Source organism: Drosophila sulfurigaster, chromosome 3 (assembly GCF_023558435.1).
Source record: "Drosophila sulfurigaster albostrigata strain 15112-1811.04 chromosome 3, ASM2355843v2, whole genome shotgun sequence".
Taxonomy (NCBI): domain Eukaryota; kingdom Metazoa; phylum Arthropoda; class Insecta; order Diptera; family Drosophilidae; genus Drosophila; species Drosophila sulfurigaster.
In genome coordinates this window covers 40,512,119-40,536,707 of record NC_084883.1, presented here as the reverse complement: position 1 = coordinate 40,536,707, position 24,589 = coordinate 40,512,119, and the positions used below count along the sequence as shown (strand labels likewise).

The following is a 24,589-nucleotide window of genomic DNA, read 5'->3' as shown; positions in this document are numbered from 1 at the left end:
TGGTTATAATTTTCACGTTTGCAAGCGCCACACGTGTCTCTCCATATGTATGTGTGTGTGTGTGTTGTATTTTTGTTGAAATAAATTTTATTTAAACTTTCGTCTCGTATTTTTGGCAATTTTCTCCGTCCTTTTTTTTAGTACTCGTTTATTTGTGCTGTAGTGTAACGTGTGAAATTCAATTATATGGCAGGATTTATATGTCGAACATGGCGTCGTTTGCAGTTTCGAGTTGCAGTCAGCTGAAATTTTATTTGAAGAGCCAAAAAAAAAATCACATTCACCCACACACACAAATATTACAGACACATATTATATGTGTGAGTGCATGCATAAAAATAATATGAAAATGCTGCGAAATCAGCGCGCTATTCAATTGGAAACTGTTTAATATGCGTATAAAAGGCGAATATTATGCTCAGCTTTTATTATAAAATTGTTTTCATTTTTTTACCATCCCTTTCTCTCTCTCTCTCTTTCTGTCTCTCTTACTTGCTCTCGCTCTCTCCCTTGAGTAGTTTGTGATTGCATATTTGAAACGAGTTTTAAATTCATGGCCGACAATCTGTGAGTGGATAATTAAAGTGCAGCTTAGCAGCTGAATTAAGCTTTGGTCAGAGATTTCGCTTTCACTCAATTGAAATGTTTTTAATTTGGAAAAATGTCAAATGGTTTCAAGCTGTCAATTAAAGATTTTAATGCGCAAAAATATGGGAGATGTTTCGCTACATTTTTCAGGTGATTTGGTTATGTTTGGAGTTGAAAGATATTTGTATAAAAACTAAAATTAATAAGCAGATTCTGCACAAACTTACTTGACTTAAAAGGAAAACTATATAAACAATTAAATATTTAAAAGCATGAATGAAAACAAATAAAAAAATGTCACTCATTATTTTCAATAATTTGATCAACGAATAAAAAAGCAATTTAACAAATTTTACTCGTTAATTACAATCAATCAATAATATCAATCAAATTGATTGATTTCTCTTGTTGTTCCTTCTCTTTGCCCGCAACATTAAAATATAATTGCATTTAAACTGAGGTTAAGCTAAATTATCGTTAATCTATTAAATTGCAATTATAAAAGAAGATAAGAGTATTAAATACTTCTTCAATAGATTAAAGAATTTAAATACATTTTTTAATATTTGTTTTTGGCTTTAAAAAGCTTCAAGAAATTAAATACATATTTTAGTAGCAACAATTTGAAAGCTCAAGCTGTAACCACAAATATTGCGTTTGCAAATTGACTTTAATTAAACAAAAAAGGAAAATAATTAAATAAACACAATAGTAAAAATAAGTTCAATTAATGTTTTTTGTATTTTATACACAATTTTATTCAAGTTGATTCGATTAAATTATGAAATATATTTTAATAGTCAAATAATGAAATGTTTTTTTTTTGTCTAATTAATTATATACTTTTACTTATAATAGTTGTATAATAAATCAAAATGACACAAAAATTGATTTTAGTGAAACATAAAAAAACCAATAAAGTTAAAAGATACTCAATCGATAAAGTCCTTCAATAAAATAGTATCAAATTTAAAGCACCATCTTTCAAATTCAATTCGATAATTATTCAGGCAAACATAGAAACAAGCTTTCATGTTCTGAATGCATAGAATATTTACGAATTCCCCAAACACAAAATCTAAAAAAATTGCGTGTAATCCATGATGTCTGCCAGAGAGGGTAAGAGAAATCTCTCGAAATCAGTTGGAAGCTAACTCAAAATAGTTTTGAGCTGCACTAATGTAGACTAAGCACTGACACACGCACACACACGCACACATTCAGACAAGTTTTTGGCAGAGAGTACTTTGAGAGATGCCAGTTGTTGCATTAGGCAAACAAAGAAATTTTATGCATGCACCATATCCAGGGCAATTACGCAGAGTGCTCTTAAGTACCGCCCAAAAACAGGAGCAGCAACACCGACACCAACACCAACACCAGAACGAACACTAACTGGACACAATTACATTAACAGTTTAGCACACACATACACAGGTGGCAATAAAGTAAGCAAACAAACTAAATTAAACCCAAGCTGCAGCTCAAAATAAGCCCATGCACAGAGGTAGCTAGCCAGGCAACAATTTGGGGCAACAGCAAAAGGGGCCAACAAAATCCGCCTTACGGTTGTCAGACGTTGCAAAGGCAACTGGCCGAGTGACAAAGTGACAAAGTGACTGCATGACTGACAGCTGAACTTTTACGCAAGCTAACAAAACAGGTAAACAATGTCAAGCAGCATCAAGCAGCGAGCAAAGGAGAAAGCGCAAAAGCTTGGGTGTTGTGGCTTTTGTTTAATAATAATAAAACACCACTATAGCACACAGCATACAAAGCAACAAAACGAAAATTGTTTGGTTACGAAAGCGCAAAGGAAACGCAGCGGGAGCAAAATGGCGGCTCTAGGCGGTGGGAATTACATTACCAAGTGTCTGACTGACTGACTGACGGACTGACTGACTGACGGACTGAATGCAACTGCAGCTTACAGCAAAAACCACACAGAGACAGAGTGAAGTCCTCACACAGAGAGACCGAGAGAGAAAGGGACACCACTGACACAGCTGCAGTTGGCAATTGTCATGAGTATTCGTCTGACTATCGTCTGTCAGCCGACAATCACCTGGGCAACCCAGCTTGCAGCTTGCACCATGCACCATGTGGCAAGCGAGGCATTTCCATCCGCATCTCCATCTCCATCCAGATCGCCATCTACATCTGCATCTCCATCGCATGCCGAGCGAATTGCAAAATGCCTTTACTGTCGGCGTTATTATTATGGTTTTGCCATTGGCTTTATATAACTTCATTTCGGGGTATGCACGGCGTGGGATCAGCATGTAACACCAGGCATAACACTTTATTAATGGTAATTGGTGTGCTTTGCAATTTCAAATTACATTTCTATGGTTAAAGTTCACTTAGCAACTATTTGAATTCATTTTGAGTAGAGTCCTGATAACATAAAAAGTGATATAACTATAACTACATTTCCTAAGGTTTCATCAAAATCTTAGAATTAAAAATACCCTAGACTCTTATTAAAAATGTTTTTAATTATAAAAGACCTTACATTTTTCATATTATATATTTTCATATTTTCATAATTACTAAGGATTCACATAACATAGATGCATTTTGCTTACTTCAAAACTCTTTGCATTAAAATATTAATAAAAAAATAAATAAATTAATCTAAAAAAATGTTTGGTATTTGATATGTTGAATCTAATGTCATGAGTTATGCAAATATTTATATTATTTGTATATCGTATATCAAATAGTCAAAATAACTTAAATTTTTGAGAATACTTTGATATAATGTATTAGAAAATTTGGAATATTCTTAGTTCAAATCGTGGAAAATGTTAAAAATGTAATATTTTAGAGTAAGATATTTTTGGCTTGAATAAAATAACACAGCATTTTGTTGGACATATACAAAACCATCATAAGGTAAATTTACTTGTTAATATTACAAATTTGAATCTAAGTGATTTGAAAAGTTCGAAAAGATTAGTTTTAATTAGAATCTAGGGTCATATCACTAACAACTTAGAATTAGTTTGTCCCTTAAATTATCTTCCGAATATATTCCTGCATTTTTCCAGGGTATATAATCGTCTATCAGTCTGCTCGCCTGTTGCATTCTTGTTGATTTTGTTGTTATAGCTGTTGCTGCCCTTGCAGCTTGTTATTTGCGTGTTTGTAAGCCATGTTATGACAATAATGTGCGATGTGTTGAGTGTGTTGTACTCTCTGTGTATGTTGTGCCTGAGTGTGTGTGTGTGTGTGCATTACTGAAGCTGCTTGTCGTGTGCCGAGCCAAAGTTAAATCTTGTTTTTATTGTCACATTTGCCATAAAGGCAGCTGAGGGAGCTGTAGCCTGAAGAAGCAGCGTCATAAGATGCCGCCTAAGCTGCTACACAGGTGTGTGTGTGCATGTGAGTGTGTGTGCGAGTGTATGAGCTGTGTGTAAGCCAGACAAATCATAATCAGAGACAACAGCAAAGGCAGCTGGAACAGCAGCAGCAGCAGCAGCAGCAGCGGCAAACAACGACAACGACGTCGACAACAAAATTCACCTTAACAACGAAACATGACTTTGCCTTTCGCTCGGGCTTAGCACGGCGAGTAATGTGGGCTACGTGCCACGCCCACCGGCCAGAGCACGGATCATACAGATAAGAGTACAACCATGTAGTTGGTGTCGGGGAAAAGGGGAAAAAGGAAATTATGCAATGTAGAAAGCGCTGCGCGTGCTCAGCCTTTGCAAATAAAAAGCGCATATTTATCGGTTTTTTATGTTGCATACTTCATGGCGCAGAAAGGCACAAGATAAATGTGAAACTGTATGTGTCTGTGTGTGTGTGTTTGTTTGTGTGTGCGAAGCAAACTAACAATAATGAAAGCCAAAGCTAATGATAGAAACTAACTGCAGCTGCAACTTACACAAACGCAATTTGCAAAAGCCAGTTGTTGAGTTTCTTCCGCTCTAATCTAAATGATGATGATGCTGCGCAAGAGTTGCGCTGTTGCTCAAGGCGTATACTTAATGTGATAGCTATAGGCGTGGGTTGTTGTGGGCCAACTTCATTGCCATTCATGAAAGTTGTAATGCGCATAAATATAAGCCAGCATAAATTTTAGTTTTAAGGGTTTTAAGGAGAGCTCAATAAATGAATTTCACATTCAACAGCTTCATCATTTATTTACTCAACAATAAATTTTAGATTCCACCTTTCAATTTAACTGTTTCATCACTAATTAACTCAACAATAAATTTAAGTTTGTGCAGTTTGAACATTTATTAAGTCCACAATATTTTGATTCAACACTTTTACTCTTCACTGCCTATATGTATAATTGTAATATACAACTCGAACTTATTTGGATTTTAGTTCTAATATTCTTGTAATATTTCGTTTCATAAGTTATAAGTTTAATATCACTCCAAAATTATCTTTAGTAATGTAATTTTGAAGACAATTTTGTAAAAAATCGTAAAAACCTTTTGCACAATTGTTTTGATTTTATGCCTAACATTCTTTGTAATTTTTGTAGTCTTCAAATAAAATCATAATTTGTCTTTATGTGATTTAAATCACACCAAAATTCTCTTCAGTAATTAAATTATTAAATCAATTTCGGCACATAAATAAAGTAACATAAATTTGTAACTCTTCAATCTGCAAAGGGAATATTTTGTGTATGTTCAATTGACCCACAAATTTTCTGATTCTTCTTTTTGTTGCCTGTGTTCGTGTTCCATATTATATTATGGAAGGGTATTATAACTTTATGCCGGCAGGAAATGTATGTAACAGGCAGAAAGAGACATCGCTGACCATATAAAGTATATATATTCTTGAACAGCGTGAACAATGCGAACGTGCATACAATATTAAGTAATGTTTTTAAGATTCCTGAAAACTTGACTGCGATTAGATAAAAATTTTATATATTATTTAATAAAAATTTTGGTATGGCAAAAACTCTTATTTACTTCGGGACTTAGTTGCTATGGCTGACAATCTGGTATACTTTGTACTCTTTGGTATATTTTATATTCATATGCCAAATATTGTCCTCGGTATCTTTCAAATTTTGTTGGTATATTTTAAAATTAATACAGCATTGTTTCAGTTTTATTAAAAATTTGTACCGGGTATAACAAAGTCAAGCACACTCGACAGTAGCTTTTGTACGTTTAATTCACTCACAAATTTTCAGATTATTCTTTTTGCTGCCCATGTTCATGTTTCATGTTATAATATAATGTTTTTTTGTTGTGACAAAAGCATATTTTTATACATTGAACTCTTTGATATTTAAAAGAATTAATTAAATAACGAATGTAGTTTATTTTACCGAACAACATTTATTTGTAATTTAATTTGCCGCTTCTCATGAAATTAAAAAACAAAGTTCTGCTTTTGCAGCGCAACAATAAATAGTTATTTTTATGCGCACCCCTTGAGACCTTTTTTAAAACTCTTGCTTTGCCTTAACAAAAATCTTTTTATAACATAACTTTGAAATACTGAAAAAGGCAACAGGAAAGTCAACCGGACTTTAGCAGCAAACGGAAACAAAGCGAGGACTGAACTTGTTGAATCTTGAGCTCAACGCTTTCATAGTTTACGTTCATTCAGCAACTCGACAGCTGCTTTAATTGAGCTCGAGTAGTCAAAAGCACACTTGCCTCACACTCTCTGTTTTCTCTCACTAATTTTCGTTGCCGTTGGCTGTGGCTGCGGTTGTGCTTCACTAATTTTGGCAACTAATTGAAATCAAATTTGTAAAGCCACTAAACAGTTTAACGCATTGCACACGCGACACATTTTGAATTGCCAGAGACGCCTTTTGCCTTGTCACCTTGCACAGAATTGATTGACAGCCACGCCCCCAATTGTTGGCTAACCGTTAGCTACACAACGATAATTGTTTTCATACAATTTACTGTTAGATTGTGGCCGAAATACTCGATGTCATGCTTTAGTTGTTGGTCTAACCATAAATTCAACCCAACACGGACTTCAAAGCGTATACGTAATATTATGTGTGCATGTGTGCGGGAGTGCATGCATGCGTGAATAGACAAACATATTCGAGCTGGCTATGCTTTTGTCAATAATATGCATTAATTAAGTGCAGACATGTCTGTCGGACAGCTCACAGCAAGGGGGTTGCGTTGCTCAACATGGCGTATACGTGTTCTGTCCATGTATGCGTATAAATTTAATTGGAATTTTGATATCACAACAACAACATCTGCAGCTGACATAGACAAAAAACACAAAAAGTCTCTCTCACTCCCCTAATACGAATGTCATTATCGAAATCACTTTGCAGCCTGAGCTGAGCGGAAGCCAAAAGTGAAAGAAAGTCGTGCACAAAAAAATGCAATTTCCTAGCTGGCTAGGGAGTCTGTTGGGAAGCGTGCCAGCTGCGTACAGCGTTGAGGTGAGCTGCATTTTTGCCTGCTGCCTACCTGCTGTCTGCTGATTGAAATGACCCAGCCAAGCGTTGAGGGCAGAGACTCTACTCTACTCCAGAGACTGCCACAGCAGGTGGAACATCGGCAAGAAAGGCTTCAGAGATGTTCTTTTTTCCCAGAGTATGTGTGTAGCTGATGCTCGACAAATAGTTGCGCAACTGACACGCAAACTATGCGGAAGGCCTGCAACTAGCACACACTCATAGCAGAGTTCTGTGGCAACATCAAGTGGGAGTGGAAGTGGAAGTTAAAGCCGTAGCTAAAGGAGCAGCAACAACAGCTGCTTCGGACTAGGCTCAATGGCGTAGCTCGAACTATTTTGTGTGTGTGTACTTTGAGTGGACCATCGTTTGTCACACGTCAGGCTGGGGGACAGTTTCAGTTGCATTCCCACATTGCACAGTGGTTCTGCAGCATTTATTGCCCCAAAAAAAAAGAGAATTGATTGAACATTTTGAAATCTCTGCGAAAAGTCAATTGACATATTGACATTTGAACTCTTTTTGTCAGAAGGAATTGAGTAGGAGAGCGTTGGTAATTGAATAAGATTCAATTAGAGTTGCATAAATAACAAGTTGTTTGCGTATTGAGTTTGCGTCTTACTCAACTTCGAAATGGACAATCCAATTAAATAAATTATTAGTAAGTTGTGAATAGATTCAACAACAAATGATTTATTGATATTGAGGAGAGAATTAAAATGGGAATTTAAAGCAAAGGTTAAAGCTTTATCTGTTTCTGACTAAATGCCAAAACTTTTAAATGTAATAATAAAAAATATTTTATGAAAATAATTTAAAACAGCATCTCTTTATTCATTTAAAGTAAACCATTTATATGACTTTTGCTATTTTATTTGCATATTTTTTACTCATTTGATACTTCAGTTGCATATTTTTTAATTTAAGACGCAAAATATAACTAAAATGTATCAAGACAATATTTCATTTTATTTGTGACTTTGCTTTAGACATGTATAGATATTAGTTTTGTTTTAAAACTTTTTCTTTAGCAATACAAATTTGTATGAAAGCAACAAAAAGATTCTTTTACCATATGTAAATTTAACAAAGCTTAACTTATTGGACATATGAGATCTGTTTTTTTTTGTGACTACTTTTTTTTGATAGTTATTCTGTTTTTAGATTATTGCATTTACCAATAAACAATTGTTTATGACAGCAATTTACAACAGGCTCTATTGATACAACTAAAATTCTACATTAAATTTATTTCCTTTATAGCTATAACCTTTGATTTTTATTGTGAGCTTACATATTTTTATAACACATTTGATATTTATATTGCTTTCCGAATTCCTGTAGTTTTTACTTTTATTTAAAGCCGAATTTATTTGAAATTATGGCTTTACATTTCCCCTTTACTTTGACCTCTCCAAAATTTCATTTTGCATAGAAAATATTTTGAAATTTGCGTAAATGCTTTCTACCATATGTATGTTTACTTTTATGCACAATTATTTTAGCTTTAGATTTGTTGGTTTTCTAATAAGCAGTATTTTTTTATATTCATTTTCCATTTATTTTGCTTACAAGCGCAACCGTAATTTTGAAGCTAGAGCGATTTTTGGTGCGTATACCAATATTAACTACAGTATTTATGAATGCTGAAAATGATTACGATTCATTAAAAACTGTAGAAGTTATTTAATAAATACTTTTAAGTATTTACTTGCTTTGGCTGACAATCTGGTATATTTTGGACTCTATCGTATTTTAAATGTAATTTATATCATTATACCAAATAAAGCCTTCGGTGTATTTCCGTATTTTTGCGGTACATTCATTTTAAATATATCAATATACAATGTGTGGTGTATTTATTTGATATATTTACTTGTTTATTTTATAAGCTTTATTTATTTCTTTTCTCAGTAATACAAATTAACATTATCTACTCCCATTTTGCGTTACAACTCTTATTCCTTGATCTGATTTAACTTGATCTATTGTTTGAGGTTATTTTGCCAGCGTAAATTGCGTAAAATTGGTGTGCTACGCTTTTTGAGGAGTGCGATGAGTATATCTCACTCAGCGAGCACTCACTTGTCTGTCACTTGGCTGTCTTGCGATTCTCAGTGGACCACACTGTGAGTTGTTGAGTTGAGATGGGTGTTGACTGACGCTCTGACGCTCTGCTGAGGCTGGTGAGGTTGTGTCTGGGGCTAATGGAGTTTGCAAGAGAGCTCAAGGAACACAAAAATAGCAAAAAGCAGAAAAAGAAATGTGGATCAAGCTGCCGTATGCGCACAAAGGCAGCTGCTGCTGCTGCTGCTGGATATGCAGAGCGAGCCAACTTACAAATCGTTGTCGTCGCTGCTGCAAAAAGGGGAAAACTACCTTTCCAGTCCACTCAACTAGCCTGTGTGTGTGGCACAAACAACAGTTGCTGCAGCTCCCTAACTCCCAGCCTAGTTTTCAGTCTTGTTGCCTGAATGTCCCTTGCCTTGTTCCTTTCTCCTCCTCTCTCTGGTTTACTCCTTTCTCCTTGCTCTAGCTTGCTCCTATCTCCTCTCTCTCCCTTGCTCCTTTCTCCTCTCTTTGGCTTGCTTCTTTCTCCCCGCTCTGCCTTACTCCTTTCTCCACTCCCTTCTCTGCCTTGCTGCCTGTTCCCTGCTCTGTCTATGCTGCATGCCTCCGCTTGCCCGCAATGTGCATGTGGTTGCCACAAGTTGAAAGCGCCGCTGCTGCCGTTGCATGCACACACATTGAGTTGCCGCCCGAGGCAAGCAACCAAAACCCGGCCATGCCAGACCAAGACCAGAGAGCAGCGACGGCAACGGCGTCGACTGTGTGGCAGCAGCGGTTTTGTTTATATGCCAACATTTGGGCGCTCTCTCTATGTGTGTGTGTGTGTGTGTGATGTGTGTGTGTTTGGTGAGTATTTCACTGACTGCAGGTTGTTGTCGCTCTGTCGCTCTCACACTCACTGTAGTTGTTGCCCTCAAGCTGTACATGTGAGTGGTTTTAGTGTTGTTCTGGATTTTTAAGTTGTTTTCGTTGTCGTTCGTTTGTACGTTGCACGCTGCTGCGTTGTTGTTGTTTTTGTGTTTCCTTTTTTACTCGTCTTTAGTTGCAATTTACACACACACACACACACACACATACAACATATGCACTTAGCCAACACACACATACACACAGATACAGGTTGTTGTGGCATAGCCACGCACTGAATGCTGACACCAATTAGGGTTAGGCATTGCTCTGTGTTGTTCGTGCGTTGCATGTTTACAGTAGCCACAAAACATAATTTTTGTTTAGACAACTACCAAACAACGAGGACTAAACTGCATCTGCTTCAAACTCCCACTCCAACTTTAGTTACTGCCTTTGCCTTTGCTTCGTAATTATCGCCTCCAACAGCAGAAAAGAGAAAAGAGATGCTGGGCGAAGCCCGGTAACCGAATCTGGCCGGAGACGAACCAGCTGCCAGTTTGGCATAATTTTCACTTTTGCATTTTCCCACAAAGAAACTTTTTATGCGCTGTCGCTGCTGCTGCCGCTACTGCTGCTGCTGCTGTCGATGCAAAAGAGTTCACTGCATTGGAAATTAAATCCAAAAATTCCAATTAGTTGGCTCGACAACAAAAGTGTAGCATACTTATTGGCGCGTGTAGAAATTTTTCAATCCACTTATAATTATGCTACTTGAGAGCAGAGTTTGATTAGATTGTTATTACATTATAAAGTTTTGTATTAATACAACAAATTTATAAGTGCTTGAAAAGCATAATATGTGCATATTAATATGCAATTAATACATACTTAACATTTTTCGAAATATGTATTTAAAAAGTTGTTTTCATGAAGTTATTCCTATATTACTTTTTTTTCTTTATTCCTTTTTCTATTCCTCATTTACTTTGCCTCTTATTCTAGTTTTACTCATACCGCAAATTATACGCATATGTTTATCGGTATTGAAACTAAAAATATGTTAAATGGCCTGCTTTTAATGTTAAAGCTATTAATTTTATTACTTAAACAACTATTGCAACTGCTAGTGTATATAAAATAGAAATGCTAATACTCAAATAAAACACAAATTACCGATAAAATTGCAACCATTTTTGTTACTCAGGTTAAAAAGATTAATGAAAAATCGCATGCAACTCTGTAATTATTGTTATCGAAAATACTGCCTATCGATATGAGCCAACGTCTGATCTTGGCAGCTATGCTGTACACTGTGCAGACAGTTAAAATTAAACACAAATATTTCATAAACTAAATCTGCATATTATTTTACAATAATTCCATTAGTACATTATTCTATTTACTATAATTTTTAACAGTTTTTGCTACTTACGATAACTTAAAATATTCTGTTTTCATATTTCGACTCCTTAATCAGCTCGTAATTTGAGTGTATCTCTAAGTCGGTTAAGTCCCAGTTAATGAGCTGCACATTGTTGTGGCAGCCTTTTTTGAGTTTGCTTAGATGTTGCTGGTGCTGCATTGAATTTGCACCATAACGAGTTCTTGTTGTGGTTGTTTTTGTTGTTGTTATTCTGCCAGTTTCATGAGCTTTTCTTGTTTTTGTTTTTGTTGTCGTTATTTTCGCTGCCAACTCCAAGAGTTGATTAGAAAGTTTTTTCAACTTTTGCCACTGCTGCTGCTCTTGCTGCCATCCTTGCTGCAGTTGTTGTTGTCGTTGTTGTTGATGTGGCCTTTCGCTGCGTTGCTCACTTGTTTCCATTAGGCGGCGAGTTTTGCAGGTCGCGATTCGCGAGCATATGTGGGTGCCACCTCAGCCACCTCTCCATGCCCCCGTTTGCAAAACATATGCAACTCATATCCTGCTGAAAGTACTCCAACATGTGTGTGTGTGTGAGTTTCCGTGTGTATGTGTGTGTGTGGCTTATCGCTTGGCTGCGCTGTCGCTTAGCATAAAAACTATGGCACACAACTTTTCCTAATTAATTTTTAATGTGTGCAAAATGTTTTGTAAATGAGTATTTACTTTAGTTTTACATAAACCAAGGTCTACTTAGAGTTTAGGACAGGCAAATTACTGTCTGACAGACATGAAATGTCATCAGCAAAAGTAAAGAGAAGAGAATTGTTTGAGTTGATGCTGATTTGCAAACAAAAATTGTTGAGGGAATTAAATCAGAAAGCAGAAGGAGAAAAAATCAAACTATATACAGCTCTGAACTTTGAAATAGCAGTACTTCGAGACAAAATTTATGGTTGTTTATGTTGTATTTTGTTTCTGTCGCACTGTTATTTCAAACTTCAGAACTGTATGTTATTTGCATTCATTCTGAGTCTTATTGTCAAATCGATTTTATGTAAATTTATACTATTTTGTCTTCTTGGTAATTAAAAAATATATACACATTTTTAACACTTCTAAGTAAAACGTAAATTTTGAAGGCATGATACACTTTTTAAGATAACTTTCTCTGTTGCTTTTAAAGAATATTTCAATCTTGCTGCAGCTTTGCATATCGATTATGAATTGCTGTTGAATTACAAATGGTTTGCTGCAGCATTGCCACACACTTTCCAAATCCATGCCATATGCAAACGCGTTCAAAATATTTACCCTAGTTTTCCACATCCGGTCTCGCTCACACTCTCTCTCTCTCTCTCTACGCTTGAAGCTTAAACAAACGTACATGTTTTAGTTTTGAATTGAGTGCCAACTTGTTTGCCCCCCAGGAAGAAGAGAAGCGTTTTATGTGTGTGTGTTTTTTTTTAGAATTTACACAAAAAAAATGCGCAGGGGAAAGGCAACTTGACGTGAAGTGGAATTTGTGCCACGCCCTTAACTGTTGATTGCGTGCTCAAGTAACGCACTAATTGCATATGGCAATTGCTGGCCCCTAGTTACATGGATTCACACCCCACACACACACACATACACTAATACACACGCAGAGAGACACACACGGATGCCTGCTGGACATGACACATGTCCAACAACTAGCAAATTGAGGAAAGCAAAATGAAAATGGCAAAAAGAGAGTGAACGAGAAATGCAAAGCACGCTCAGAACTTCGCTCCATTATGCTCTTTATAGAACACAATCTACACACACACGGGCTGATATATATATATAGATACTCTATAGTTCAGTATCCCCTTAACTAAACGTTTCTTTTTTCCATTTTTACTTTTGTCTTGTGCAGAGATTTGCGATTCAATCACATTGAGAAGCTGCCGGCCAATGCATTCAATGGCCTCAGCCAACTGACGACGCTCTTTCTCAACGACAACGAAATGGCATTTGTCGAGGAGGATGCCTTTAAGGATCTGCGGGCATTAAGGTTTCTCTATTTGAACAAGAATCGCCTAAGCCGCTTACCCGCCACCATCTTTCAGCAATTGAGCAGCTTAGAGGCACTGTAAGTACTTTCAACACACAACTGCATCCGGTTTCAATATCAAGTTTAATTAAAAATATCGCGCATTCGCCACGTTTACCCAAAAACCACTTTTAGCTATCTCGATGGCAATGATATTTGGCAACTGCCTGTTGGACTTTTTGACAATTCGCCACGTTTGCAACGAATGTAAGTAGCATCCTTTGGCTTTCGCTCTCCCACTCAACCTTGACTGAATATTTGGCTAACCATTTGTTTGGTTTTTTATTTTGTGTTTTCTTGTTTTGTTTTCTGGCTTTTGGCTTTTGGTTTTTTCTGTGTACAGTATTCTGAACAACAACAAGTTGACCAATCTGCCGCTGGAAATGTTCAACAAATTGCATAGTCTGAGGCAACTGCGTTTGGATGGCAACCCGATTGATTGCAATTGCGGTGTCTATTCACTCTGGCGTCGTTGGCATTTGGACATCCCAACGCAAAGAGTCTCCATCTCATTGTCGTGTGCACAGCCCACAGCATTGCAGCGCCTCAGCTTCAGTCAGCTCAATGAGCGGCATTTCCAATGTGGTAAGTAGCGAGTGTTGATGACACTAGTCAAGCTTAGCACTCAATTTGCCACTTAAAGCAGACAATATTAATGATGAACTTGGCAAATAAATGGGTATATAATCTGCTATTTAAAGCGTAGCAGAATAGTCAACAGCGTCAACTGATTGATTGACTTTAAAATAACTAAATAATATGATTTAAATGCAGTTGAAAATGTTGACTAAATGCAACACTAATGACTTCATTACATTAAGTAAAGATGTGTATTTGAGTTTAATGATGCAGAAATGTGTACAAGAATTGTTGATAAGAGAACAGAGAGAACATTCTTTTATATTGACAGCATTTAAATCATATCCAAGTATTTTTTACATACTACATGCTGAAAAATATACTAAAGTTAATTCATTCTCTTTTTAAGCTTATTATCTGTGATTTAAAGCCATTTACCAAGCTTTTGCGATGCAAATTTATAAAATGCCAAAAAAAATAGATTTTTTTATAAATTTCTTTTACTCTTTGTAACCCTATTGCAATAATTTAATCTATTGTCTTATCTTAAATTAGCTTTAAACAGTGGATAAAAGCTGGTACATTAAATGTTTTACCTTTTTCCACTCTTCATAAAAGATTTTTTGTCAAGAGGCAATCAATTTACTTTAGTATATTTTTTCTTCCATTACTTTAAGAATTTTTTGTTGTGTTATTTTCCAAAAGTATGTCTAAGCACTTAAGCGGTTGAAAAAGATAATCAGCTCTCATACCACCTAGGTATTTATGTTGCATTTAATGCTGCACTCTAAATACTTTTATCTAACGTGTTATCTAGATAGCCATAATCCAGCAATTAAGTGCTGTTTTAAGCCAGTGCCATAATTTGTGTGCTTCCATTCCACAGTTAAGCCTGAATTGCTGGCGGGTCCACACGACATGCACGTGAACAGTGGCGAAACGGTGAGCATGCTCTGCGAGGTGGAAGGTCAACCCAAGCCCGAATTGATTTGGATGCAAAACACAAACGAGATCGGTGTGGAGCAGGCGCCACGCATGCAGGTGCTGCCCAGCGGAGCGCTGCTCATCAACGGTGTCGAATCGAATGACATTGGCATCTATGAGTGCATTGCGCGCAATGAAATGGGCGAGATCAAATCGCAGCCCGTACGCATGATGGTTCACGACGCTGACAGCGCACAGAACAGCCTCCACAACGTCCACGACCACGACCACGTACATCCGGATGGCAATCAGGTGCGGGCTGGCGTCGCCGCGGTTGTGGAACCGACACCAATGCCACCGCATTTCACCCATCAGCCACATGACCAAATTGTTGCCCTCCACGGGTCCGGGCACGTGCTGCTCGATTGCGTTGCCATCGGCTGGCCACAGCCAGACATACAATGGTTCGTCAATGGCCGGCAACTGTCCCAGTCCACGTCCACGCTGCAGCTGCAGGCCAACGGCAGTCTGGTGCTCCTCGAACCCAGCCAGTTGACAGCGGGCACGTATCGTTGCGAGGCCCACAACAGTCTGGGCTCTGTGCAGGCCACCGCCCGCATCGAAGTGAAGGGTGAGTGAAATGTTCTCTATCCTCTGTCCAGATTGGGGCAGCGTTAATGTGCCCCATGCTCTCGCATGTCTGCTGAACAGTTGCTGCAGTTACAACTGTCGCGTTTAACACAATTTGCAGTCGATTTAATTTGTATAGAGTTAACCAGTTTGCCAGTTTGCCAGTTGTCCGACCCGGCTTTATATTGTATATAGATAGACCATTGGTAACTTCGTTATACGAACACAGTTTGTTCATTCCCAATTGAGCGTCCATGATTTAAGTCAACTTACAATCGCCATCGCCATCGCAATCGCTGAATTGAACTGCAGTGTATATTTTTATTGCAGGCAATTGGATTCACTCAAGGCTTAAGATTAATTGCTAGCAAAACAAGAGCAACGAGAAAAAGGAAGAGCGTGTTTCAAACAGCGATTTACGAGCGATTTCCAATTTATTGGCATAGTTTTTAATGTTTTTCCATTTTTGGGCAAAGCGCTTGCAGTCTATTTATAGCTGTTGCATTGCATAAATTGAAGTGAATTCTTGTTCAAGTTACGCGAAATGCGATTGCTTTAAATTTCATTTGAAATAATTGATTCTGCACTCTATGGTATATTTCGAATGTAGGAGTATATAAAAATTCTAAATATAGCTATTGGTATATTTGAGTATTTTTTTAGTATATCAAATTTTTGAAATTAAAGTAATATACCGCGTTTTCTACACTTTTGGTTTTTGTTGGAAATGCAGTCGCCACACTAAGTATAACTTTTGGTATATTTTCGGTATATTAAGTGTAACATTTGAAATATATTCCATTTTTTTCATTTTATGATTATTATGTATGTTGTATATATCGATACTATATACATATATCTTTTGGTATATTTTAGTATTTTTTCGGAATATTAAATTGTACAATTTAATCGAAAATACAGTTTCCGTACTTTTGCTGAAAATTTAAAAATATATGGAAATTCCAAATATATTGGTATATTTTAGTATTTTCAAATATCTCACAATTGATCAAACTCGACTGTAGCATTTTTACTTGTTTTGTATTTACTACCTTTTTTTAACTATATATTTATTTATGTGCAGCGAGTCTAACAGCTGGAAATTAATTGCCTTGAATATTGTTTTTGACTTTTTCTATCAGTTAGCTAAAAAGTTATGTTTGATTGAAGTGCGTATTGATTTATTTTCAGTGGTACATTTTTCCAGAATTAAAAGCTGATAAATGTCTGTGATTGATTTGTAAATAACAGACTGCATTTTAGCGCATCAAAAACAGAAACTGCAGGATATAAAATAATTGGTATTTAAATTTAAAACGCGGAATAATATGATAAAATGTTTTACGTGGGTTGTTTTGCATTAAGTGATTGCTAAAATTGATCACAGATAGTTTTTAACTTGAATTTATAATTAGTTTAATGGCAAATTTGTAGTCACTTTTTATACATTTTAGCCATTAATAATAATTCTATTAAAATGCAATTAATGTTGGTAAACAACATACTAGACTATATCACTGTTTTTTTTTGGCCAAGCTCAAAACTTTATAATTTAAACGAGGCAAAGCAACCAGCACGTAGTTGGCAATTAGCGAGAGTATTTAAATGTTTGCTTTAATATCTTTAATTGCTAAGCCAAAAACCGTCGCGACGTGACTGTACTTTTAATGGCATTATTTAGGGAGTGGCAAAAAAAAAGAAACAAAAGTGTTCAGTCAGCGCCTTAATCACAATGGCTCATTATAATTTGTGGTCACAGCACAAAATGAAGTGCAAAATGTGCGCATTATTTTGCGCAAATTAAGTGCAAAAATTATAAACTATTATGAATGCAGCACGCACTTTTCAACCAGCAGGCGGGCGGTTTGCAGTGGTTGAGGGGCGTGGCAGTTCAAGCAGTCAAGCGTGGCATTTGGTCAGCATAATTAACCCCACAAACACACACACTCGAACACATAGACAGAAAAACATGGAGTGCAGTCGAGAGACAAACCAAAATGGCGAACAGCAGTTTGTTTGAGCCACGCCAAAAAAGTATGCTATGAAAAATGTGTTTGCATTATGCATACGACCCGTGGGACGCAATAGGAAAACTGCCCCTCGCAGGAAGAAAACAGAAAATAAATTTAAAAAACCCCGCAAACAACAACAAGAAACGCATTGAAAAATGACCAGCAGCTGTTGAATTTCAGGATTTATATTTGGTTTTACTTTTCTCGTTTTTGTTTTTTCGTTTTTTTGGCGTTTTCATTTTCTTCAATTTTGTTGGCCGGCTGCTATTTGGAGCGGGAGAAATTGCTCAAATCGCTCAATACGCCTCGTTGCATCTCTCGTTGCAGATTTACCCGAAATTTTAATGGCACCACAAAACCAAACAATCAAACTGGGCAAAACCTTTGTGCTGGAATGCGATGCCGATGGCAATCCGTTGCCCAGCATAACCTGGCAATTCAATGGGCAACCACTCGAGGCCAGCGTTGACCTGCTGTTGGAGAACGAGAACACTGAGCTGGTGGTTAGCGTGGCCAAAGAGCACCATGCGGGTAAGCACTGCCATTCACTCTGGCACTCGCCATTCTGCCATTCTGGCATTCAGCATTTATAATTTGCAGTCAACATTCGCAAAACGTTTTCAAACATTTTTCAGGTGTCTATCGCTGCATTGCGAGCAATGAGAACGGTGAAGTTAGCGCTTGGGCAGCGATTAAAGTGGAGCAATCGCAGCAGCCGCCACGCTTGGCCATTGAGCCAAGCAATTTGGTGGCCATTACGGGCACCACGATTGAGTTGCCCTGTCAGGCAGAACAGCAGGAGGATGGACTTCAAGTAAGTTTGTGCTGACGAAAAGTTGCGACTACAAGTATTTGCCAGCCACTTGTTGACTTGTGGTCTTCTCCTCCTCTCTCTCTTGGCAGATTGTCTGGCGTCGCGACGGACGTTCCATCGATCCCAATGTGCAATTGACCGAGAAATATCAAATAAGCGGCACCGGCAGTTTGTTTGTCAAGAATGTGACCATCCTCGATGGCGGACGCTACGAATGCCAGCTAAAGAATCGATTCGGTCGTGCCACAGCCTCAGCACTCGTTACCATCAGGTGAGTTCTTTTTACTTTTACCCATCTGTATTGTGTTGGTAATAGCATAAAACTTGTGCTTTAACTACAGTCTGCAATCAATGCGCTGCAAGTTGTGTTCAAAGGAAACAACTTTTCGATCCAGACGCCTCACTCAAAGCACTCAAAAGACAGACAGTTCTTAAGTAGTAAGGGTTTTGCACTTAAATGCATTTAAGAACGCGCCAAACTTGCTTAATTAATTGAAAAATAGTTGTAGTGCTTGAGAGCAGCCAAAAAAAGAAAACTGTATAATATAAGCACTTACTGCACAGTGCACTATGGGCCAAAAGCCCAAATATGCGGCATAAATGATTTTTTTTTTTTTTTTGAATAGTGTTGTTTAATTATTTTTTTGGTATCTTGAATACTTATATGATATAAAAAAATTTTGATAAAATTTTTTGGGAATACCCCTAATTTTTTGCGCGCTTTTAAAGTCAGCTGTTCAGAGTCGTTTTGTTTTAGACAAAAAACCCGCGAAAATTTTGACGACTTGCAGCTCGTAAATCAATTGAACCAAACATTAAAAGTTAAAAGTGTGTAAATGCAAAATAAAGGTCAAGGTATGTAAATTAATAGTTACTAAACGTTTTTCTATATTTCTAAATGTTTGTGTTGTTTTGACTAATGTGTTGCAAATGTGTTGTTCTAGCTTATTCTAACAAAAGTACATGTGTTCTGTGAAGCTTTTCTTTTAGGTGCCTCAAAGTGCCTTAAAGGTAAAAATGTAATATTTTTAACAAATCTCTATAGAATCCATTTTTAGTAATGGTTTTTGCCCGTTTTTGCCCGTTTTTTAAATAACAATACATGTTGCAGGTGTTTATGAGTTCTCTCAAGCAGCGCTGCTCAAAGTGTTTCTTTAATAACTTCGACAATTTTTATCTGATCGCAACCAAATTTTCAGGAATCATAACTACTATGGTAATTATTGTATATATCAAAATTCGTAACTCTAGCTTTAAAATTAGGCTTGTTATTCGATTTTTTTGATTTGCGGGGGCGGAAGTGGGCGTGGCAAAAATTTGAAACAAACTTGATCTGCGTGCAAACATAACAAATGCTGTCGAAAAAAAATGATAGCTCTATCTCTTATAGTCTCTGAGATCCAGTGTTTCATACGGACGGTTATATGGGGGCGGGAGGAAGGCGTGGTCAAATTGACACAAAATTTTTTCCGAAATTCTATCTTTCTCTCCCAGATATTTGTGCAAATTTTCAGAATCTTAGGTCCATTTTTAGAGTTTATGCCGCAAATTTGGGCTTTTGACCCATAGTGCAGTGGTGCAAACACGCAGACTATCTACATATACTGACTTCTTAAATGGTCAACTGGGAGCGATTCTCTTCAAGTGTTTCGGGCATTTAACAATCACTACGGGTTGCGTTGCTCTTGTATGCAAAGCGAACACTATGCAACCCATGTAGGGCAATAAAACGAACCCTTAAAGCTTAAGTTAATGGCACACTGGTGAAAGTCAAATGAAAATGTTTTACAAATATATTTTAAAATCATATTCAAAAATGTATGAAAAAAAAGTTTATCTTGAATCATGAACATGTATTGAAGTTTATTAATCAGAAATCAAGATTTTAAGAAGACCATCTAAAAGAAGAGGGGCTATTGCTGTCATTATTTTAATTTAGCTTTCTAAGATGTTGTCCATATACAAACAAATTTTATTTATATGCTTTCTTTTTATGTTTTTACAAATTTTATAGAAAATTTCATTTAAATAAAAGCTAAAAAGGTTATATTAAGTTTGACGAATTATCTGAATATTACAAAAAACAAATCAGCTCGAGGTATTATTAATCAGAACTAAATAAATAATGAAAAGGGTTTATTGCAGTCATAACTTTCTTTCTTTCTATATCTTTCGAACATATCTTTTCATATACAAAAATGAATTTCGTATTGAATTCCGTTTACCTTTATATATAAAAGGCTTTTAAGTTTCTGTACGTAAATAATAAACATTTTTACAGGCCCTTCATATCAAATTACCTTAAATTAATATATATATATTTTTACCCACTCTTGTCCCACTGTGCAGGTGACTTAATAGCATTTGAAGTAGTTTCTATTTTAGTTTAGCTGGTAAGTTAATAATCCCTTTAGGCAAATATCGTTTTTGAGTTCATAAACTTTGAGCAGCTGTTCGCCTGCTGTGGCCCCACTGTGCCGCTGGCTAAACTGCATATAAAATATGCACTAAAAGACATCAAAAAGCGGCGACGAAAGCACAAAAGTTGCTGTGCCAGTTGGCAGCTTTGTAAAACGTGCCAAGACAGGACAAGAAACGTGACAAACCGACAGAGCGACAGACAAAGTAAGAGCAAGAAAAGAAAAAGAGAACAGGGGCAGGGCAGGGCAGGGCATGGGAGTCACAGTGGGACACTGACAAGTTGAGTGTATGGAATGAGAGAACCGCACAAGTTGTTCAAATTGCCCAAATTGAAATTGAGTTGACAAGTTGTTCATGGGACTGGAACCAGTTTCTGTTTCTTCAACTGGCGCCGCCGGGTCTAGGCTCCAACTTTGCAAAGATGATACCAAAAGGCCAAAAAAACGTTGAAGAGTGGAAGGGGGCAGCATGCAGGCCGTAAATCAATTTGGGGCGCCCAAGCAAATGATAAAGCAAAAGCTGCACACAAAACGGTAAACCAAAGCAAGCCCACAAATCTCCCAACAGTGGCAGAAGCAGCAAAGAAACTGAAGGCGTTTGCTTACGCAGCCATTTTTAAATGCATAATGCAGCAGGAGCAACGGGAAGGAGGAGAAGGAATGGAACTGAAAGTAGACTTCTTCCGACTGGCATATGACCTGCTTCCCTCTATGAGATTGTGTGTGTGCTCTGTGCTGTATTCTGTTCTGTGTTCTGTGCTGTGCACGCATCATTTAGTTTCGCTTGCCAGCTGTGGGCGAACAAGTCTGCCAGGATGCAGGCTCAGTTGCAGGCTGCTTTTGCTGCTGTTGCAGTGGCAGCAACGGCTTACAGTTGTGCCAGCAGCATTAGAAACTTTACTCATTACGCTGTGTGCCAACCTCAGTCGCCAGACCGCAGCAAAGCGACGGCAGCTAGCTAACAACAAAATTGAAAAAAGGCAAAACGCTAAAAGTGAAAAACTCCTTCCCCAGCACTATTGCTGAGTCACAGACCAAGAACAACAACAACAACAACACCAACAGTAAAAAAGAGCGAGCGAAAAACCGCTGAAAGCAGCGACAACAACAGCAGCAGCAAAAGCAAAAGCAAAAGCAACTGAAATCCGCCTAAGTTGTGGGTAATGCTGGCGTAAAACAAAAGCTTATCCTGTTACTGGGCTGCTAATGGGGGGCAGAGTAAGCTCGCCACGGAAATACGTTGCCATTGCCACACAGCATGTGGTACACTCACACACACGCACTCACACTCACACTTGCACACAAACAGAAAGTTAAGCCAAGAAAAGACACACACTAGAAAAAGTCGCTTAAGCTGCAACAATCTGACTTAAGATATACACTTTAATTGCAGTGAAAACAAGCGCGCATAAGTTTATTAATGTAACCAGAGGGATATTTTCTCATATAAAGTTGCTACACACTATAAGTGTACAGAAGGATATTGTTGAACGAACATGCTTCAAAAATAAAATATAAATTTAAAGCTAACTGATCGAATAATCTGATTAGCAATAGCTTTTACAAATGAATGCTTAATTTATTTACAAAACCAACATTTTCCAAATAGAAATCATACATCAGTTTAATTTTAAGTTTACATTTCTAAAATGTGAATTAGAATTAGATAAGTTTGTATTTCTCAGGTAGAAAATTACAATATGTTCAACAGTATTATTTAATAGGTTGCAAAATGAAGTACAATTACAAATATTTTCCAAATTCTAAACACAATTTTAATTTATTATTTATATAATATATCTTTAAAGACGGTTTTCACATTTCTTAGATGGTGAAAAATAATCAGATAACTATAGTACTGTCCATTTTTAAATAAACTTTAAATGAATCAACATCTTTTGGTTTACCAAAGTTAAAGAAATTATAGTTTGTGTGTAATCTAATAATATTATTGTTACACTATAATGATATCCAATTTTATCCGCATTATATGAATATGAATTATGGATAAACACGATTAAATATGTTTGATTTGCTTTATTTCTCTTTTGTTAAACTCAGGCCCAAAATAGTTTTACATTATTGTTGTTTCATATTTTACTTAATTTCTTGTTCTTTTACTACTGTAATATTAGTACTCATAAACACTTCTTGCAATATAGTTTATATCGATTTTGCCAACCTAATAATCACTCAACTTTTGATATGTCTATGCAAATCCTAAGCTAAAGTTAAACTCGAATAAATACACAAAGTAGCATCTGTGTTAATGCCAACAGCCTGACAATGTCAGAGAACCCTCAGCAAAGGAACTCACGAGTTAAGGTATTTACAAACGCTCGGGCGTGCCAGAAAAAGCGCAGCCACAGAAATGGCCATGTGGCAGCGGGAAAAATATGTAGTCTAGTGTAGTTGGCTGGCTGCATGGTTGGCAGTGGCTTGGCTGCTATTTGCTGGCTGGCTGGATGGTTGGATGGCTGGCAGAATGGCAGCTTGGCTGGCTCGCTGGCTGGATAGTTGGCTCGGTGGCAATGCGATAGTTGATAGTGAGTGGTAAGCAGTGGTTGTGGTGCAACAGGGTGTATTATGGTCGTTAAGTTATTACCTACCACGCCGACAATGCCAAAGTTTACACAGCGAAAGTTTCCAAAAGGGAAATTCCTTTAACGTCGACAACGACGACGACGTCGACGCCAGTGAGAATGTGAGGCATGAATTGTTGTTAATGCCAATGCAGTTGTTGTTGTTGTTGTAGTTGGTGTCCTTGTTGGTGTAGAGCAGTGTGCTGGGCAGCGAGAGCTTGGCGCGGATTTCGCTTAACTGCAACAAAAAAGTGTGGCATAATTTTGTGCGCGCTGCGAAGTCAGCAATTGCCAACGGCAACAAACCGAAAGGCGAGTCCTCCTCGCCAAGGACCAGCTCCAATGCAACACAAAACTGTAAGAAAAAAAAGCATAACAAAAAGAAAAAAACTTTCGTTTTACTTGCGGATTTTTATTAGTCAACGGCCTTTTAAGGAACCTCCGACGCTGCCAACAATTAATTGCAATTAAAGTGCGAAAACTGTGAGAAGTCGCGCTATCTTAATATTAATTACTAAATTTTCGTTGCTAAAAGTTGGCAAAATACAAAAGCAAACATCAACATCGTAAATCACGAATGTTTTTCAACTTTTGCAATAAGCAGCCAGCTGTACACAGCGTATACTTGATACAAGTACAATATTGATATTAAGTATACGTTGCATGAGCTAATAAATTTATCTATATACAACTTTGTTAACTTAAAATGGCTAAGCATACATACACAAAAATCAATTGATTTAATTGATTTGATACTTTGATACTTGAATATTTAGTATATCTTCAGCGCATTAAGTATAAGCCTTAGCATAGGCAGAAGCTCAGGCATGGCTTGTTCATATTGTTAAACGCCTAAATAACTATTTTATTATACCCGCTACCCATAGGGTAGAAGGGTATTATAACTTTGTGCCGGCAGGAAATGTATGTAACAGGTAGAAGGAGGCATCTCCGACCCTATAAAGTATATATATTCTTGATCAGCGTCAACAGCCGAGACGATATAGCCATGTCCGTCTGTCCGTCTGTCCGTCTGTGTGTCTGTGTGTCTGTCCGTCCGTCCGTATGAACACCTAGATCTCAGAGACTATAAGAGATAGAGCTATAATTTTTTTTCGACAGCATTTGTTATGTTTGCACGCAGATCAAGTTTGTTTCAAATTTTAGCCACGCCCACTTCCGCCCCCGCAAATCAAAAAAATCGAATAACAAGTGTAATTTTAAAGCTAGAGCTACGAATTTTGGTATATACAATAATTA

General features: G+C 37.0%; 1 protein-coding gene across 1 annotated transcript in view; it reads left to right on the top strand.

Annotated features, from left to right (window-relative positions):
- LOC133846384 (peroxidasin) overlaps window positions 1-24,589 on the top strand; it is a 42,111-nt gene that overhangs the window by 13,256 nt on the left and 4,266 nt on the right. The window contains exons 2-8 of the mRNA XM_062281348.1: window positions 13,192-13,407; window positions 13,504-13,575; window positions 13,712-13,953; window positions 14,834-15,502; window positions 17,841-18,044; window positions 18,149-18,327; window positions 18,417-18,598. Coding sequence (XP_062137332.1) covers window positions 13,192-13,407; window positions 13,504-13,575; window positions 13,712-13,953; window positions 14,834-15,502; window positions 17,841-18,044; window positions 18,149-18,327; window positions 18,417-18,598 — 1,764 coding nt within the window. The remainder of the gene's footprint in view (window positions 1-13,191; window positions 13,408-13,503; window positions 13,576-13,711; window positions 13,954-14,833; window positions 15,503-17,840; window positions 18,045-18,148; window positions 18,328-18,416; window positions 18,599-24,589) is intronic.